At 41.2% G+C, this 19,088-nt stretch overlaps 3 protein-coding genes across 4 annotated transcripts; 1 reads left to right on the plus strand and 2 right to left on the minus strand.

Moving 5' to 3' along the window:
- Window positions 1-262: 262 nt before the first annotated feature.
- On the minus strand, window positions 263-2,905 carry cox5b2 (cytochrome c oxidase subunit 5B2). Its single transcript, XM_014154284.2, has 4 exons — window positions 2,687-2,905; window positions 2,025-2,095; window positions 584-683; window positions 263-503 (listed from the first exon to the last, which is right to left on the minus strand). Exons 1-4 carry the CDS (start codon window positions 2,784-2,786, stop codon window positions 391-393), a joined length of 384 nt encoding a protein of 127 aa, XP_014009759.1. The 5' UTR covers window positions 2,787-2,905; the 3' UTR covers window positions 263-390.
- dnajc12 (DnaJ (Hsp40) homolog, subfamily C, member 12) lies at window positions 263-7,448 on the minus strand. Of its 2 annotated transcripts, XM_045700429.1 has the most exons (7): window positions 6,867-7,448; window positions 6,544-6,622; window positions 4,552-4,691; window positions 4,082-4,223; window positions 2,687-3,838; window positions 584-683; window positions 263-503 (listed from the first exon to the last, which is right to left on the minus strand). In XM_045700429.1, exons 1-5 carry the CDS (start codon window positions 6,942-6,944, stop codon window positions 3,756-3,758), a joined length of 522 nt encoding a protein of 173 aa, XP_045556385.1. In that variant the 5' UTR covers window positions 6,945-7,448; the 3' UTR covers window positions 263-503; window positions 584-683; window positions 2,687-3,755.
- Window positions 7,449-7,780: 332 nt separating this feature from the next.
- Window positions 7,781-19,025, plus strand: LOC106576833 (NAD-dependent protein deacetylase sirtuin-1). Its single transcript, XM_014154282.2, has 9 exons — window positions 7,781-8,190; window positions 8,683-8,754; window positions 8,904-9,145; window positions 10,009-10,161; window positions 14,663-14,810; window positions 15,391-15,470; window positions 15,650-15,833; window positions 15,953-16,753; window positions 16,906-19,025. Exons 1-9 carry the CDS (start codon window positions 7,821-7,823, stop codon window positions 17,205-17,207), a joined length of 2,352 nt encoding a protein of 783 aa, XP_014009757.1. The 5' UTR covers window positions 7,781-7,820; the 3' UTR covers window positions 17,208-19,025.
- The last annotated feature ends 63 nt before the right edge of the window (window positions 19,026-19,088 follow it).

Genomic DNA, 19,088 nt, shown 5'->3' on the forward strand with positions numbered 1-19,088 from the left:
GTTGGGCCTATGCCCAATTGTGAAATCCATAGATTAGGGCCTAATTTCTTTATTTAAATTGACTGATTTCCTTATATGAACTGTAACTCAGTAAAATCATTGAAATTGTTTCATTTGTATATTTTTGTTCAGTATAGAATACATATCAACGTTGCCCCCTTTCAACCTCCAAGTGCCCATATATCTGATGTTTTAATAATTTTCTAACAAGGCAAAATAAGCGTTCCAAGAATATGAAGATTAAAATTGCCTGTTGAGACAATTCAAATTGACAGTATTTTAATGTTAAACTACATATTAATCAGCTGAAATGCACACATTGTTCAGGGTAGAGGGTGAGTTAATGAGGCAGGTTATCCTGGTCCAGTGGCAAGGAGCTTGGTGACTGTTTCAGTGGGGCAGCTCATGACGGACAAACTGGTAGTGGGACCCACATTCGGGACAGCGCTGGGGCTTCCCCTCGTGGAGCCAGAACCACACAATGGCAGTGTTGTCCTCTTCACCTATGGTACATAATCACAAGTGTTGGCACATTTTTATATTCTTTTAAGAAAATTGTAAAGCATGAAAGTATGGTACTTACACAGACAGCCTACCAGCCGTTTGTCACTAATGCCTGGGACAATGTGAGGGTCTTCTTTGGTTCCAGCATACTCCTTGGGTTTCAGAATGCTCCAAGGATCCTGCATTTTTTTTCATAAAAAGTACTTGTATGAACACAAATCAATCTTATTTGAATTGAATCAGACATCACAATAGGTTGAAACAAATATACAGTGCAATCGGAAAGTATTCAGACCCCATGACTTTTTCCACATTTTATGTTACAGCCTTATTGTAATTAATTGATTTTGAAAAAATCCTCAATCTACACACAATACCCCAAAATGACAAAGCGAAAACAGGTTTTAAACATTTTTGCTAATTTATTAAAAACAAAAAACATAACTTGTGTATGATTGAGCTCAGGTGCATCCTGTTTCCATTGATCATCCTTGATGTTTCCACAACTTGACTTGTGTTCACCTGTGGTAAATTCAATTGATTGGACATGATTTGGAAAGGCACACACCTGTCTATTTAAGGTCCCACAGTTGACAGTGCATGTCAGAGCAAAACCAAGCCACGAGGTCAAAGGAATTGTCTGTAGTGCTCCGAGACAGGATTCTGTTGAGGCACAGATCTGGGGAAGGGTACAAAAAAATGTCTGCAGCATGGAAGACGTTTGGAACCACGAAAAGTCTTCCTAGAGCTGGCCGCCCAGCCAAACTGAGCAATCAGGGGAGAAGGGCCTTGGTCAGGGAGGTGACCAAGAACCCGATGGTCACTCTGACAGAGCTCCAGAGTTCCTCTGTGGAGATGGGAGAACCTTCCAGAAGAACAACCATCTCAGCAGCACTTCACCAATCAGGCCTTTATGGTAGAGTGTCCAGATGGAAGCCACTCCTCAGTAACAGGCACGACAGCCCAGTTTGAGTTTGCCAAAAGGCACCTAAAGGACTCTGACCATGAAAAACCAGATTCTCTGGTCTGATGAAACCAAGATTGAACTCTTTGGCCTGAATGTCAAGCGTCACCTCTGAAGGAAACCTGGCACCATCCCTATGGTGAAGCATGGTGGTGGCAGCATCATGTTGTAGGGATGTTTTTCCGCGGCAGGGACTGGGAGTCTAGTCAGGATCGAGACAAAGATGAACGGAGCAAAGTACAGAGAGATCTTTGATGAAAACCTGCTCCAGAGCGCTCATGACCTCAGACTGGGGCGAAGGTTCACCTTCCAACAGGACAACGACCCCAAGTACACAGCCAAGACAATGCAGGAGTGGCTTCGGGACAAGTCTGAATGTCCTTGAGTGGCCAAGCGAGAGCCAGGACTTGAACCCGATCAAACATCTCTGGATGTTTGTGTAGATTGATGAGGGGGGTGTAATCCACTTTAGAATAAGGCTGTAACATAACAAAATGTGAAATAGTCATGGGGTCTGAATCCTTTCCAAATGCACTGTATGCTATCTAGATATGACCTTTCCTTTCTTCAGTGCCTGTAAGGCACGTCGCTCGAGTCCAGTGGCCTGTTCCTCATCAGTTGGAATCCCTGGAAGGAGACTGTTTGTGTGACACCGGTGACTTTATACGCTACTTGACATTCAAATTAAAGGCATAATGTTTATCAGAACAAGAAAATCATGTTACCTCTTAACAGAGTGCATGTAATAGTTATGAGTCAAACTGCACGTCCACAAGCACACACAACTCATGTCCTCCATGTTAAGATATACCTGGCACCAAATCAAAGAATGTCTGCCAAAGAAGGTGGGTCTATCAAGGGGCCTTCCAGTGGTTAAAATCCAAATGACCTTCAGTTATTAACAAATGTAGTAGGTTTCGTGTTTCTAAATACAGTAGCATCATTTTACAATTAATAACACTGTCAAATTGGTAGTTATTTTATGAATGCGTCATGCACGTGTATTCCGTGATTTGGTATTCTATTTTTACACATGTGGTGCCTAGGCGAAGTGTTGCCTTGTAGGATATACTTGCTGAGTACAGTCATAATATTGTTTATTCTATAATGTCAAATACTTCAAAACAGATTAGTTATTAGATTTGATGGACATTCCGACGAACCACAACCGATTAAATGTATTTTACACGCACAAATTAAATTTACGCACACACGTACCTTTTAATGTGCCCATAGCGCGTGGCAGTGATCTTGCCACAACATTATTTCTTGCCAATTGCAAGGTTGTACAGGTACGGAGTAAAAGCCTGCCTGCCATAATGAAATTCACTTTCGCTTAAACTACCTCGTGTGATCTGAACAATCTGCTGGACTGAAATGACCCCATTTATTTCCAACCTTGACTTGATTGACGGAGTCAACTGTCCACTCACAAAGTAACGGTCTTATGAATTGGCCAATTAAAAAAGGATAAGCAACGCAAGCGAACAGGGGCACACTTTTTAGATTTTTGTGTGTGTTTTATTTATTTTATATCGTTTTATAGTAGACAATGTTCAACAGATAATGCTCTGGCATGGACACCAAAAAAAAACGTGCTTCGCGCGTCAAGGTCATTGTATGACCATTAATCTGAACCTATGCTAATTTTTGTTGTTGTTGTAAATTACTAATATATTTAAGAGTAGTTTAAATGTTTCATGGCCTTGTAATGAGTCTGCACCCAAGCAGTGACAGTTGTATGATTGCTGGTTGCTAATGGTTTTAGCTTTAAGTTGTTCATGCTTGAACTTCACATTTTCAATACAATACTTTATCATTCGTTTTGTTGTCCCCATATTTGTGAAGTAATAATATGATAATAAATGAAGCCAAACTAAAATCAGCATATTGAATACATAACATTTATTAGATGTGAAAATACCATCCAGAGCATTTATTTAATTAAAAAAGGCAACGATGTACAAGGATACAACACTACAAAAATACTATACTTCACATAATGACATCTATTGGGTCATTTTGATAAAGAGCTAAATAGGCCCATTCCAGGTTCCATGCCATAGGCCGTATACAAATAATATATATTTCCCATACCCTAGAGCCTAGGCCATGGCAAAACTGGGGTATTTTCATTATACATTTTCTACAGAGGGTCTAATAGGTTACACCTGATAGATTAAAGACAATTAGTTTAGCAATTACATACAATTATTGTGAATATGGGAACCAACAAGTAACATTATTCACAAGGAAATTGACAACACTGATCATTTTATCTTTCCATTTAGATTTCATAATTTCTGAATTTCTGCAGAAGACTGGATGGGGAGTCAGAAGCCCAGCGAAAATGGCGATGGCAGTAATCACCTGGATAATGAGGACATCAAAAATATGATTAAAAATAAAAAAAGGTACACTTGTTTAATAAGACATTTAAATCAATTAAGATTAGACCTCAAGAGCCTCAATATGAAGCATTATATTCCCATAAGTATATTACAAGAACCAAAATTACAGGTTGGATTTGAGTTCTGTCTAAATATAGGTTGGCAAAAGTACCCGTAAACATGAAAATCGTTGAAACATTATGAAACTAGGCTATGTGCTCACTTGAAGATGGTACTGCATCTGGTGAAGGCATCTCTGGTGACTCGTGGTCAGTACAGTCTCTGTCATGGGAACTGTTAGGGAATGTTGCTTTAGAGCTCTCCAGCATGGGCTCCTTTTTGGTCCTCACGGCCCAATGCATTGACTGAGGACAGACAGCAACATACCCAAACATGAAAAAACACAATCACATAAAGTATAAGGTGAACAAAGTGCATTTAACATAATATAATGTATGCATTCAACACAGGATGCATTTTTTGAATGGGCTTATCTCAGTTACATAATACTTGACCTTAGGTCACATGATTACATTTAGGCAGTGTAAAGTTTGACAACTATTTGTATTGCTGCGATTCTGGCTCAATATCATGACATGTATTAACAAGCGGACCAGTTCCCCATTATTTGATCAATAAAAGTGTATAAAATGTATGTTTTCAGTTTGATTATAATTCTCATAATATACATACAGTTTTGACAGAGTCACCAAGCGCTAGCCAGCCATGGAATGGTATGGTAATTCCACTTCTTTTCCATACATCATAGTTTCTTCTGCTCTTTTCATTGCACAAAACCTCCTTGGCTTCCTGCAACTTCTGAAACTCTTCCACTGCAACAAAATGTGGACTTCATGATGAGCATGGATAGGATTATTGCGACAACATTTTTATTATACAGTGCCTTCAGAAAGTATTCACACCCCTTACATTTTTCCACATTGTGTTGTGTTACAGCCTGAATTTAAAATGGATTACATTGAGATTTTTGGTCACTGGCCTACACACAATACCCCATAATGTCAAAGTGGAATTATGTTTTTCGAAATGTTTACAAATTAATAAAAAATGAAAAAGCTGAAATGTCTTGAGTCAATAAGTATTCAACTCCATTGTTACGGCAAGACTAAATACATTCAGGAGTAAAAATGTGCTTAAAAAGTCACATAATAAGTTGCATGGACTCACTCTGTGTGCAAAAATGGTGTTTAACATGATTTTTGAATGACTACCTCATCTTGAAGATGGCACTGCATCTGGTGAAGGCATCTCTGGTGACTCGTGGTCAGTACAGTACAGTTGTTTATTCCATGTGTAACTCTGTGTTGTTGTTTGTGTCACACTGCTTTGCTTTATCTTGGCCAGGTCACAGTTGTAAATGAGAACTTGTTCTCAACTAGCCTACCTGGTTAAATAAAGGTGAAATATATATATTTTTTAAATCTCTGTAAGGTCCTTCAGTCGAGCAGTGAATTTAAAACACAGATTCAACCACAAAGACCAGGGAGGATTTCCAATGCCTCGCTAAGAAAGGCACCTGTTGGTAGATGGTTAAAAATAAAATAAAAAGCATACATTGAATATCCATTTGAGCATGGTGAAGTTATTAATTACACCTTGGATGGTGTATCAATACACCCAGTCACTACAAAGATACAGGCATCCTTCCTAACTCAGTTGCCAGAGAGGAAGGAAGCCGCTCAGGGATTTCACCATGAGGCCAATGGTGACTCTAAAACATTTTATTGGCTGTGATAGGAAAAAACTGAGGATGGATCAACAACATTGTAGTTAATCCTAATTGACAGAGTGAAAAGAAGGAAGCCTGTACAAAATACAAAATATTCTAAAACATGCATCCTGTTTGCAACAAGGCACTAAAGTAATACTGCAAAAAATGTGGTAAAGCAATTAACTTTTTTTGTGGGGGGGGGGCAAATCCAATACAACACATTACCCGAGCACCACTCTCCATATTTTGAAGCATAGTGGTGGCTGCATCATGTTATGTGTATGCTTGTAATCGTTAAGGACTGGGGAGTTTTTCCAGGATAAAATAGAAACTGAATGGAGCTAAACACAGGCAAAATCCTTGAGGAAAATCTGGTTCAGTCTGCTTGCCACCAGACACTGGGAGATGAATTCACCTTTCAGCAGGACATAACCTTAAACACAAGGCCAAATCTACACTGGAGTTGCTTACCAAGAAGACGGTGAATGTTCCCGAGAGGCCGAGTTAGTTTTGACTTAAATCTACTTGAAAATCTATGGCTAGACCTGAAAATGTCTGTCTAGCAATTATCAACAACCAATTTGACAGAGCTTGAAGATTTTTGAAAATAATAAAATGGGCAAATATTGCAAAATCCAGGTGTGGAAAGCTCTTCGAGACTTACCCAGAAAGACTCACAGCTGTAATCGCTGCCAAAGGTGCTGACTCAAGGGTTGTGAATACTTATGAAAATTTGATATTTCTGTATTTTATTTTCAATAAATTTGCAAAAATGTCTAAAAACGTTTTCATAATGGGGTATTGTGTGTAGATGGGTGATTAAAAAAACATATTTAATCCATTTGGAAATTTGGAATAAGGGGTATGAATACTTTCTGAAGGCCCTGTACATGACAATCATCACCTGTCACAGTACACAAGAGGGACACAATCACACAGAATTCATCCATTACCTGCTCTTGGATTATCAGGGTGCTTGTCTGGATGGCATGCCAAGGCCCTTACTCTGTATTCATTGGCAATCTGTTCTGTCTAAAAACAAAGATACATCATTAAAGTTTCACCCATATGCATTATGTTACATTTGCCATGGCCTTAAAAGCTGGTTGAACTGACAATCAAAATCTTATAGCAGTCACTTGACAAAAGGTGTATGAAATTATACCAAGCTACGCCACTTTCACTGCACAGTATGATATCCATATCGCAACAAGTCGGTAACATTTATTTAGCCTAGCTAGCTAACGTTATTGCTAGTGGGAAAACAAACTCTTACCGAAGATAACTCATCGCATCCGAGTAACCCGTAATAATCATCCAAGTCCTCTGGTTTGCAATTTAAAATATTATCCATTCTGATTTATATTAGCTATATAAGCTTTGAAAATAACTGATTTAGCTAGCCTGACTGCTCTGAAGGCTGCGGTGTTGCGCGTTCCAGGTCGACTTTATTTTAACGGCGCGGCACAGCTAGAAGTCTAAAAAAACAGAGAAGAATCACGATATGTCACTGAATATTGCAAAATTATTCAGCTTACGCTAATAGCTTTAGTTGATTTAAAATGCGCAATTTGCTCAATTAATATCAATCAATGTCAATTTCACAGCTAAACATAAATACGCACACGATACATTTTGTTGTGGTTGACGTCATCGACGTGCTGAAGTGTCGCTCCCGCCGCAACCAAAGATGAGACAGTAAGTACAGTATGAAGATAGGCTAAAATTGCTTCTCCCCGATCACACTTGTAGGTGTCACATGGCCACGTTGGCTAGCTACGCGCATGCGTAGAACGGTCTCTTGCGCCGAACTGCGCATATGCAGGCCGTCAACTCAACGCGCACTCCTTCGATATAAAGTTATTTTTAACGAAAATGAAAACGTGTCAGTTTGTGACTTTCACGACGTTGGGAGTAATAACATGTTCAACTACTTGGTCACAAGCATTTCGCTACACCCGCAATAGCATTTGCTAAACACGTGTATGTGACCAATAAAATGTAATCTAGGTTGTGCCTTTAGAATTAGAGAAAATTAACAAATAAGGAAACCGTTTTCACTTCTGTCATTGACTTCCCAAACCCCTGCCTGGTCTGTTGGTTCTGTTTCTCAATAGTTCCCGGAACTCACGAATGTTGCGCCTCTGGGTTTAGAAACTCTGTGCCACAACTACTGGTGGAGAGCGAATCACATTCGCCATTTAAATAACCAGCTGTCGACCGCGGAAGAATGTTTTACCACAGTACACAGCGGCTTTATCAGCTGAAGATGGCGGACGGGGAGAATATCCTTGTTGGAGCCAGTTCCAGCACTTCAAATAATGAAGAACCAGATTCAAAAAAGGCCAAAATGAGCATGGCCATAGAATGTGGACTCAAAATTGTTCAGACTGAGCAAGTTACGTATGGGCCAGAGGCTGGTGAGAGTTTGGCGGCGGCGATTTCTGCGCAGCCAGAGGAGAAGGAGATTGAGCCGGTGATGTCGGTACGACAGGCCTCAGCAGCAGCACCAGGCGGAGACAATGGGCTGCTGGTTTTCGAGCCTCAGGAAAGTGTAGTGAATCTAGACAAGGCGTCTGGACTCACGGCGGAGCCTGCAGGTAGGATAATTTAGCTAGCTAGTATGCCAAGTTTTTTGGCGCACTCGACCGTTGCATGTCTGGTTAACGTTAGATTGCTCCACCTAGTTGGATACCAATTGGGCTAGCTTTGTAACTAAGTTACTACTAGGTAGCTCAACAGCACGTCAGCCTGAAGTTTGAAACGAGCAAACTTTGCGTGCATTACGCAAGATATGCGACTTTATTCGCAAATTATTTTACCCACCCGGCCATAAAAATGTAATTACCTTTAGCGGGAGAGATGGCTAACTATCACCATTGGCTATTTGGCTAGTCATTTTATGCTATTTTAGTTTTTATTGCACATTTTAAGGAATGCAAAAATACAGTCCGTAATTAGTTGTTTGCGGAATAGATTCTGTTCATTAAATTAATTAACAAAACGATCACTTCCCACTATCGTGTCCTCTCTTCCTGAGCGTCTTGATCCTGATGATGAGGAACTTAACCCAAAAGCATTTGCCTCCCCAGACGGTGTCAATGAGGATGATGACAGATCCTCACATGCAAGTTCCAGTGACTGGACACCTCAACCACAGATAGGTACAAGATGACAAATAAATAATATTTTTAATACACCTGTTTTAGTACACACAATTGCATGCAACCCAGGTAATGTTCAAGATCCAATAACATGTTTTAAGCTATTTAAATCTATTGATGTTGGTGTTTTTTTTTCCTCCAAAAATTAGGTTCCTACAGTTTTATCCAGCAACACATCATGAGAGAGACCGATCCAAGAACAATATTGAAAGACTTGCTTCCTCCAGAGACTGTGCTTCCACCGGACCTGGATGACATGACGCTGTGGCAGATCATCATCAACATTTCGGAGCCTCCTAAAAGAAAGAAGCGCAAAGACATAAACACCCTGGAGGACGTGGTTCGGATACTCCATGAAAGCAAAAAGATCCTTGTGCTTACTGGTGCTGGAGTATGTATTGCAGGGAACACATTAAGTAGGGTGTCCAACCACTCTGCCCAGAGTGGGTGAAAACGTGCTTTGGTGATGAAATTTCACTTCCTTATGTTTTAAAATACATTTGACCAAGACATAAGATTATTCATATTCTGAATCGTCAGTGGGGTCTTTCTCAAACATATTAACATTATATCCGAAAGTTAGATTTCGTAACCTAATACATCCGATAAGTACCGAGCTCTGTTGTCATAGCGATGCAGGTTTCTCGTGACAACTTTTTGAAGATTTTACATTTTGTGGTCGTCGTCTTCAAAGTTGTTTCTGCGGGTCCCAAATTTGCAAGACACGAGCTGAATTAAATGTAAAAGGCTTTGAAGATAGAAAGCTTGAAAAATGCTCTGTTGCCATTTCATGTGAGAAATCTTTGAAAAACAAATGTCTAATTATTGGAAAATGTATAGTAAAATATGAAAATACTATGTCTCAATCGATATCCATCTTACCTCTGTTTTATGTCCTGCGGATTCGAGAAGAATGATGACAAGTTCAATGGGGAAAGTGAGCCTGTCAGGTAGCCAGTAGCCTTAATTTTTGCACAGAATCCAGCTTGCTGACGCAATGACATTTTCCAGAATGTTCTTATTTTTTTTCTGGTCTCTGATTTAGTCACCCTAATTCTGGCCATCATACAAGGGTAAAATTTCCTTTTGAACAGATTATGATAAAGACATGAGGTTTGGGAAAATGTACATATTTAACCCATTTGTCAAAAAATATGTTTTTAATTGGACACCCTACATTATGTTTTGCTGTGTCTATTTGTATAGCTTTCACAGTTGTCGTATTAGGACTAATGGTTTGTTGTTTTTCCTCAGGTGTCTGTTTCTTGTGGAATACCAGACTTTCGATCCAGAGATGGCATTTATGCAAGGCTGGCAATAGATTTCCCAGATCTTCCAGACCCTCAAGCAATGTTTGATATAGAGTACTTCAGAAGAGACCCAAGGCCCTTTTTCAAGTTTGCTAAGGTTTGTGGATTTAAAGTGTTATATAGTGTACTCAGCAAATGCTGAGTATATAGTGTACTCAGCATTTAAAGTGTTATAAAGTGTACTCAGCAAAAAAAGAAACGTCCCTTTTTCAGGACCCTAAATCTTAAAAATCTGAATAACTTCACAGATCTTCATTGTAAAGTGTTTAAACACTGTTTCCCATGCTTGTTCAATGAACCATAAACAATGAATGAACATGCACCTGTGGAACGGTCGTTAAGACACTAACAGCTTACAGACGGTAGGCAATTAAGGTCACAGTTATGAAAACTTAAGACACTAAAGAGGTCTTTCTACTGTTTCTGAAAAACACCAAAAGAAAGAAGCCCAGGGTCCCTGCTCATCTGCGTGAATGTGCCTTAGGCATGCTGCAATGAGCATGAGGACTGCAGCTGTGGCCAGGGCAATAAATTGCAATGTCCATACTGTGAGACGACTAAGACAGCCATACAGGGAGACAGGACGGTGCGTTCCACCGAGGCCTGTACTCTGGAGTGTGATCGATTTTGAGGTGGAGGGTCCCGTCATGGTCTGGGGCGTTGTGTCACAGCATCATCGGACTGAGCTTGTTGTCATTGCAGGCAATCTCAACGCTGTGCGTTACAGGGAAGACATCCTCCTCCCTCATGTGGTACCCTTCCTGCAGGCTCATCCTGACATGACCCTCCAGCATGACAATGCCACCAACCATACTGCTCGTTCTGTGTGATTTCCTGCAAGACAGGAATGTCAGTGTTCTGCCATGGCCAGTGAAGAGCCCGGATCTCAATCCCATTGAGCATGTCTGGGACGTCTGGACCTGTTGGATTGGAGGGTGTTGGACCTGTTGGATTCTGGGGCCATTCCCTCCCCCAGAAATGTCCGGGAACTTGCAGGTGCCTTGGTGAAAGAGTGGGGTGACATCTCACAGCAAGAACTGGCAAATCTGGTGCAGTCCATGAGGAGGAGATGCACTGCAGTACTTAATGCAGCTGGTGGCCACACCAGATAATGACTGTTACTTTTGATTTTGCCCCCCCACCCCACACACTATTCAATTTGTTAGTCACATGTCTGTGGAACTTGTTCAGTTTGTCTCAGTTGTTGAATCTTGTTATGTTCATACAAATATTTACACATGGTAAGTTTGCTGACAGTAAACGTAGTTGAGTTATTTTTTTATATACATACATGCATGCATACATGCATACAGTGGGGAGAACAAGTATTTAATACACTGCCGATTTTGCAGGTTTTCCTACTTACAAAGCATGTAGAGGTCTGTAATTTTTATCATAGGTACACTTCAACTGTGAGAGACAGAATCTAAAACAAAAATCCAGAAAATCACATTGTATGATTTTTAAGTAATTAATTTGCATTTTATTGCATGACATAAGTATTTGATACATCAGAAAAGCAGAACTTAATATTTGGTACAGAAACCTTTGTTTGCAATTACAGAGATCATACGTTTCCTGTAGTTCTTGACCAGGTTTGCACACACTGCAGCAGGGATTTTGGCCCACTCCTCCATACAGACCTTCTCCAGATCCTTCAGGTTTCAGCTCCCTCCAAAGATTTTCTATTGGGTTCAAGTCTGGAGACTGGCTAGGCCACTCCAGGACCTTGAGATGCTTCTTAACGGAGCCACTCCTTAGTTGCCCTGGCTGTGTGTTTCGGGTCGTTGTCATGCTGGATGACCCAGCCATGACCCATCTTCAATGCTCTTACTGAGGGAAGGAGGTTGTTGGCCAAGATCTCGCGATACATGGCCCCATCCATCCTCCCCGCAATACGGTGCAGTCGTCCTGTCCCCTTTGCAGAAAAGCATCCCCAAAGAATGATGTTTCCACCTCCATGCTTCACGGTTGGGATTGTGTTCTTGGGGTTGTACTCATCCTTCTTCCTCCAAATACGGCGAGTGGAGTTTAGACCAAAAAGCTCTATTTTTGTCACATCAGACCACATGACCTTCTCCCATTCCTCCTCTGGATCATCCAGATGGTCATTGGCAAACTTCAGACGGGCCTGGACATGTGCTGCCTTGAGCAGGGGGACCTTGCGTGCGCTGCAGGATTTTAATCCATGACGGCGTAGTGTGTTACTAATGGTTTTCTTTGAGACTGTGGTCCCAGCTCTCTTCAGGTCATTGACCAGGTCCTGCTGTGTAGTTCTGGGCTGATCCCTCACCTTCCTCATGATCATTGATGCCCCACGAAGTGAGATCTTGCATGGAGCCCCAGACCGAGGGTGATTGACTGTCATCTTGAACTTCTTCCATTTTCTAATAATTGCGCCAACAGTTGTTGCCTTCTCACCAAGCTGCTTGCCTATTGTCCTGTAGCCCATCCCAGTCTTGTGCAGGTCTACGATTTTATCCCTGATGTCCTTACACAGCTCTTTGGTCTTGGCCATTGTGGAGAGGTTGGATTCTGTTTGATTGAGTGTGTGGACAGGGTCTTTTATACAGGTAATGAGTTCAAACAGGTGCAGTTAATACAGGTAATGAGTGGAGAACAGGGGGGCTTCTTAAAGAAAAACGAACAGGTCTGTGAGAGCCGGAATTCTTACTGGTTGGTAGGTGATCAAATACTTATGTCATGCAATAAAATGCAAATGAATTACTTAAAAATCATACAATGTGATTTTCTGGATTTTTGTTTTAGATTCCATCTCTCACAGTTGAAGTGTACCTATGATAAAAATGACAGACCTCTACATGCTTTGTAAGTAGGAAAACCTGCAAAATCAGCAGTGTATCAAATACTTGTTCTCCCCACTGTACATACAGTTGAAGTTTACATACACTTAGGTTGGAGTCATTAACTCATTTTTCAGCCACTCCACAAATTTGTTGTTAACAAACTAAAGTTTTGGCAAGTCGGTTAGGACATCTACTTTGTGCATGACACAAGTCATTTTTCCAACAATTGTTTACAGACAGATTATTTAACTTATGTCACTGTATCACAATTCCAGTGGGTCAGAAGTTTCCATACACTAAGTTGACTGTGCCTTTAAACAGCTTGGAAAATTCCAGAAAATGCTTTAGAAGCTTCTGATAGGCTAATTGACATCATTTGAGTCAATTGGAGGTGTACCTGTGGATGTATTTCAAGCCCTACCTTCAAACTCAGTGCCTCTTTGCTTGACATCATGGGAAAATCAAAAGATATCAGCCAAGACCTCAATCCTATAGAACATTTGTGGGCCGAACTGAAAAGGCGTGTGAGAGCAAGGAGGCCTACAAACCTGACTCAGTTACACCAGCTCTGTCAGGAGGAAAGGGCCAAAATTCACCCAACTTATTGTCAGAAGCTTGTGGAAGGCTACCTGAAACGTTTGACCCAAGTTAAACAATTTAAAGGCAATGCTACCGAATACTAATTGAGTGTATGTAAAATTCTGATCCACTGGGAATGTGATGAAAGAAATAAAAGCTGAAATGAATAAACTCATTCTCTCTACTATTATTCAAACATTTCACATTCTTAAAATAAAGTGTTGATCCTAACTGACCTAAGACAGGGAATTTTTACTAGGATTAAATGTCGGGAATTGTGGAAACCTGAGTTTAAATGTATTTGGCTAAGGTGTATGTAAACTTCCGACTTCAACTGTACATATATACAGTGGCAACTTATTCTTTTCCTGGCACCCATCTAGTACTGGGTCGGACCCCCCCCTTGCCTCCAGAACAGCCTGATTTCTTCGGGGCATGGAAACATTGCTCAAATGGTATCAAGGGACCTAACGTGTGCCAGGAAAACATTCCCCACACCTTTACACGACCGGCCTGTACCGTATACACCAAACAAATGGGGCCGTGGACTCGTGCTGCTTACACCAACTGACTCCTGACTCTGCCATCAGCATTACACAACAGGAACTGGGATTTGTTGGACCAGGTCATGTTTTTCCACTCCTCAATTATCCAGTGTTGGTGATCGCGTGCCCACTGGAGCCGCTTTTTCTTGTGTTTAGCTGATAGGAGGGGAACCCGTTGTGGTCGTCTGCTGCAATCGCCAATCTGTGACGAGGACCGACGAGTTGTGCGTTCCGAGATGCCGTTCTGCACACCACTGTTGTACTGCGCTGTTATTGGCCTGCTTGTAACCCGCCTGTTAGCTTCCACAATTCCTGCCGTTCTCCTTCGACCTCACTCATTAACGAGTTGTTTTCACCTACAGGACTGCCACTGACTGGATGTTTGTCGCACCATTCTTGGTAAACCCTAAACCCTAGTCGCCTGTCTGCCTGCTTTATATAGCAAGCTATGGCCATGTGACTCACTGTCTGTAGGAGCGAGCCATTTTTTGTGAGTGGGGTGGTATACCTAATAAACTGGTGTGTGTGTGTGTGTGTGTATATTAGTACCAGTCAAAAAACCAATGAATGAGTAGGTGTGTCCAAACTTCTGATTGGTACTGTATATTTGATTACTATCACTTGTTTTGATATGTGAGATGGTTTTGATTGCTCTGCTCTCTTGTAGGAGATCTATCCTGGACAGTTCCAACCTTCGCCCTGTCACAAATTCATATCCATGCTGGGCAAGCATGGGAAGCTACTACGCAACTACACCCAGAACATTGACACTCTTGAACAAGTGGCTGGGGTTCAGAGGATCATCCAGTGTCATGGTACATACTGTAATATACACAGTGATCAGAACATTAGGAACACCTTCCTGATATTGAGTCGCACCCCCTTTTTTGCCATCAGAACATCCTCAATTTGTCGGGGCATGGACTCTACAAGGTGTCGAAAGCGTTCCAAACGGGATGATGGCCCAGGTTGATGACAATGCTTCCAACAGTTGTTAAATTGGCTGGATGTCCTTTGGGTGGTGGACCATTCTTGATACACATGGGAAACTGTTGAGTGTGAAAAACCCACCAGCGTTGCAGTTCTTGACACTCAAACCGGTGCGCCTGGCACCTACTACCATACCCCGTTCAAAGGCACTTAAATATTTTGTCTTGCCCATTAACCCTCTGAGTGGCACACACACAATCAGTTTCCATTTTCTCAAGGCTTAAAAGTCCTTTAACCTGTCTCCTCCCCTTCAGTGACACTGAAGGATCATACCTTTCACCTGGTCAGTGTCATGGAATGGTGTTCCTAATATTTTGTATACTCAGTCTATGTCAAACATAATACTATTCCAAGTGTTTTATGGTTCTGGGTCTAATATTAACCACAACCTCTTCTGTATTTCAGGGTCTTTTGCAACAGCTTCCTGTCTCGTCTGTAAACACAAGGTTGACTGTGAGGCTGTAAGGGAAGACATTTTTAATCAGGTATTGGCAAGAATGGTTCCTATTAATATTCACCAGTGTCAAATCTGTGAATTTATGTATACTGTTGGACAAACTTGTGGCATTTTGAAGTTATCAGCCTATCTTGTACAGTAGCATCCAGTCTGCTGAATTGTAATTAATTTTTTTGTTTTCATATTGAATACAAATATCTGTTCTAGGTTGTCCCTCACTGTCCACGGTGTCCAGATATTCCCCTGGCAATCATGAAGCCAGATATTGTCTTCTTTGGCGAGAATCTTCCAGAACTGTTCCACAGAGCAATGAAGCAGGATAAGGATGAAGTGGACCTCCTTATCGTCATTGGGTCCTCACTGAAAGTGCGACCTGTGGCTCTCATCCCAAGTATGTTGAAAATAAAATGTGTGGTTTTTTTAGATGCCCAAGATGAGCAATGCTATTACCAGTATTAGTCTTGATCTCGAGCCATGCATATGTAACAGGTGAACTCTCTTTCCATCCAGCCTCCATTCCTCATGAAGTGCCTCAAGTCCTGATTAATCGAGAGCAGCTGCCTCACCTCAACTTTGACGTGGAGCTACTTGGGGACTGTGACGTCATCGTTAACGAGCTCTGCCATCGGTTGGGCGGAGACTTTGAGCAACTGTGCTACAACTCCTTAAGACTCAGTGAGATCACAGAGAAACCCCCGCGGTCACAGACACCTGCAGAGCAGGCACCTTGTGAGGCCTTGTCTACTCACAGTAAACCAACAGAAGAAGAGCAGAAGACCCGTCACACAGACTCATCGGTCGGTGCCTCAGAGGAGACGGACACTCAAACGGTCACAGACACTCCAGAAGGCGACAGAGTACCAACAGAACCTTGTCCGACCGCGCAGAATGACACACAGACATCTGAAGTCGATGGCGTACCATCAGTGCCCTGTCCAAAGGCAAAGATTGTCTCAGACACGCGTGAAGTTGGAGTACCATCAGAACCCTGTCCAAAGACTCAGAATGTCACAGGCACCCTGGAAGTCAACAGAGTAGCGACAGAGCCCTGTCCGAAAGACACTCTTGAATTTGATGCAGTGCCATTAGAGCCTAGTCCAAAAGTGCAGATTGTCCCAGAGGCTCCAGAAGAGCCTTGTTCAAAGACTCAGTCCCCCAATGAGGAGGGAATGGAGAATTCAGATTCTCCATCAGCGGACACGCAAAGGGAAGACCCAACTGGATTAAATGACCAACATGTCAACCTTGAAGTTCGCCGACGATGCTGGATGAGTCGAATCAGTCGAAGTCCTATCAGCAAGCGCCTTGAGAGTAAAATTTGAAGTGTTAATTTACCTCAGATTTTGTGCAAAATTGTGAAATAATTTTTCCACAACCTTTTCATGATAATACGTCATGTTATGACGACAAAACGTGTTTCCATATTGTAAAATTCATCCTAAATTCAATGTCTTTTCTCCCAGCTTCTCAATACCTATTCCAAGCACCAAATCACTACATCTTCCACGGGGCAGAAGTGTACTCCAACTCAGAGGACGAGACATCCAGCTCCTGCGGGAGCAACAGTGAGGACTCCAGCCTGGAGGAGGAGGACGACGAGGAAGAAGAAGACAGCGATGCTGAGGAGGACCAGAGCACACCCGCAGAGGAGGGCGAGGGCTGCCTCATTGACATAGTGACACACAAGCAAGCCTGCGAGGGCACTTCGAGTGTGAAGCAGATGGAGAGTACAGACAAAAATGTCCAGAACACCACAGACCTTTAGAATAAACAAAGCACTTGCAGTCTTTTTTTTAAAATATTTGTTTTGTATATTTTTGTCCACCCACAGCACCTCTATTATACATTTTTCATAAAGTCTAGATTGTGTTGAGACTGTTGCATGCATGTGCTGAAAATTCATTCTTCCTTCTCACTCTTCTGTCTGACCACATTAACAAGCTGCAGGTGGTTTGTTTACACGTTTTGTGTACTACAATTAAATAAACAGCAGCTCAACTCAACCAATCCACTTCAGAAGGTTAATGGTGAAGAAAGGAACAGAAAAAAAAAAACATAGACCAAAGAACAATTCCCCCCCCCATACTCGCAACAGTTTTTCCATTAAATCTTAAAAACCTTGTCTTTGACTTACCCACTAGCGGTTCTGGGGGAGGGGCAGTGCCCCTGTGACAACAATTTTGGACCCCCTTGTGGCCCCCCTAAATGTGGAGTATGAAATAATTTTTACATAACTAATTTTTGCTATCGTTCTTTTTTTTTTACATCCATTATTAGACAGAAAATGCAAATAAATTGTTGAATGATTATGAACATGGTCTTTTGCCTGCTAATGCCTGCAATGCAGTGAAGAAAATGATATGACAACAATAACGTCTAATGTAACTGGCCCCTCTAACAGTACAACTGGCCCCAGCTTGCCCCCCCCCAGTTGAAATGGTCTAGAACCGCCACTGCCACCACCTGAAGTGTAAAGAATATATTGAGCGGTGGCATTGTTTTCCTTACGATATTTGGCAGCTACTTTTTACAGTCAAGCTTTTATTATTTTTGTACTTTGTAACATGTAAGAGACATACTCAGCAAAGAGCAGGTGATGGTTTTCTAAATTAAATTGAAAACGTTATACGTTGTGCAAACATAAAGCCTTAACCGTGTTCAATGAGCTTTCATTGGAGCAAATGTCACTTTTTTTCTTCCTTTTCAGCAGTTTGACGCGTTTGTTCATGTTTCCTCGGTTGTATGAGCTATTTGGTCGATGTGACTGATTTGCTCCTATTCACTCTGTCCTGAGAAATGTCCAGCCCTAACACTGAGACCCTGCAGAGCTATACAAGTGTTCTGGGATAAGGTTAATATGAGCCAAATTTAGTCTTTTAAGCACCTAATTTGAATCAAATTCAAATATTTGTTTTGTTTTGAGATTGATCTTGGTAGTAAAAAAGCTAAAATGTTCATTCACAGTAGGCCTTTTCCTTATTTTCATGAGAACACCACAGAAGTTGTCTAATTAATCACAAGGTGTGACAACACACTTGTGTAGAAAATGGATATAGATATGAGAGTTGCATGCTATTTGACATTTGATGGCCAAGTTTAGTTTGAGAAGACCACTACAGGTAAGTGCATGCAGTTCAGATACTGCAGCAGCACCATTGGAGCTGGTTTTACACAAATGGAGGGACAACATTTACATGAATGAACAAAGATGATTACAATTACATTTAAGAGTTCTTATAATCAGTATGCTGATGTGTGAGTCGGCTTTTGTTATGCTCTGCAGTGTTTATTTTTTACAAACGTTTAAAAACATTTATTTTTTATGTTTTCTTTAAATGTATCTGCTATATTTATATTTGGTCTAATAACACCATACACCAACAAATAGGCCATAATATAGCACATAGTCTCATTTGAGGTTACCCCTTATGTAAATATGACTGCCTGTATTTAATTGATAATGTATACTGTGTTTACAGTATAGCCCTAGGCCTATGTTTTTAAAGTTCTTATGCCTGCAAAAGTCACACAGAAAGAGTTGTGTTTTTGTCTAAAATTACTAATAAATATTCGGTCAAAATGGCATGTGTCTGAAACTATTATTGTCAAAATAATGTAATTCTAATCTTGGGCTGCGTTCATTGCG

Source organism: Salmo salar, chromosome ssa18, assembly GCF_905237065.1.
Source record: "Salmo salar chromosome ssa18, Ssal_v3.1, whole genome shotgun sequence".
In the NCBI taxonomy this organism is placed as follows: domain Eukaryota; kingdom Metazoa; phylum Chordata; class Actinopteri; order Salmoniformes; family Salmonidae; genus Salmo; species Salmo salar.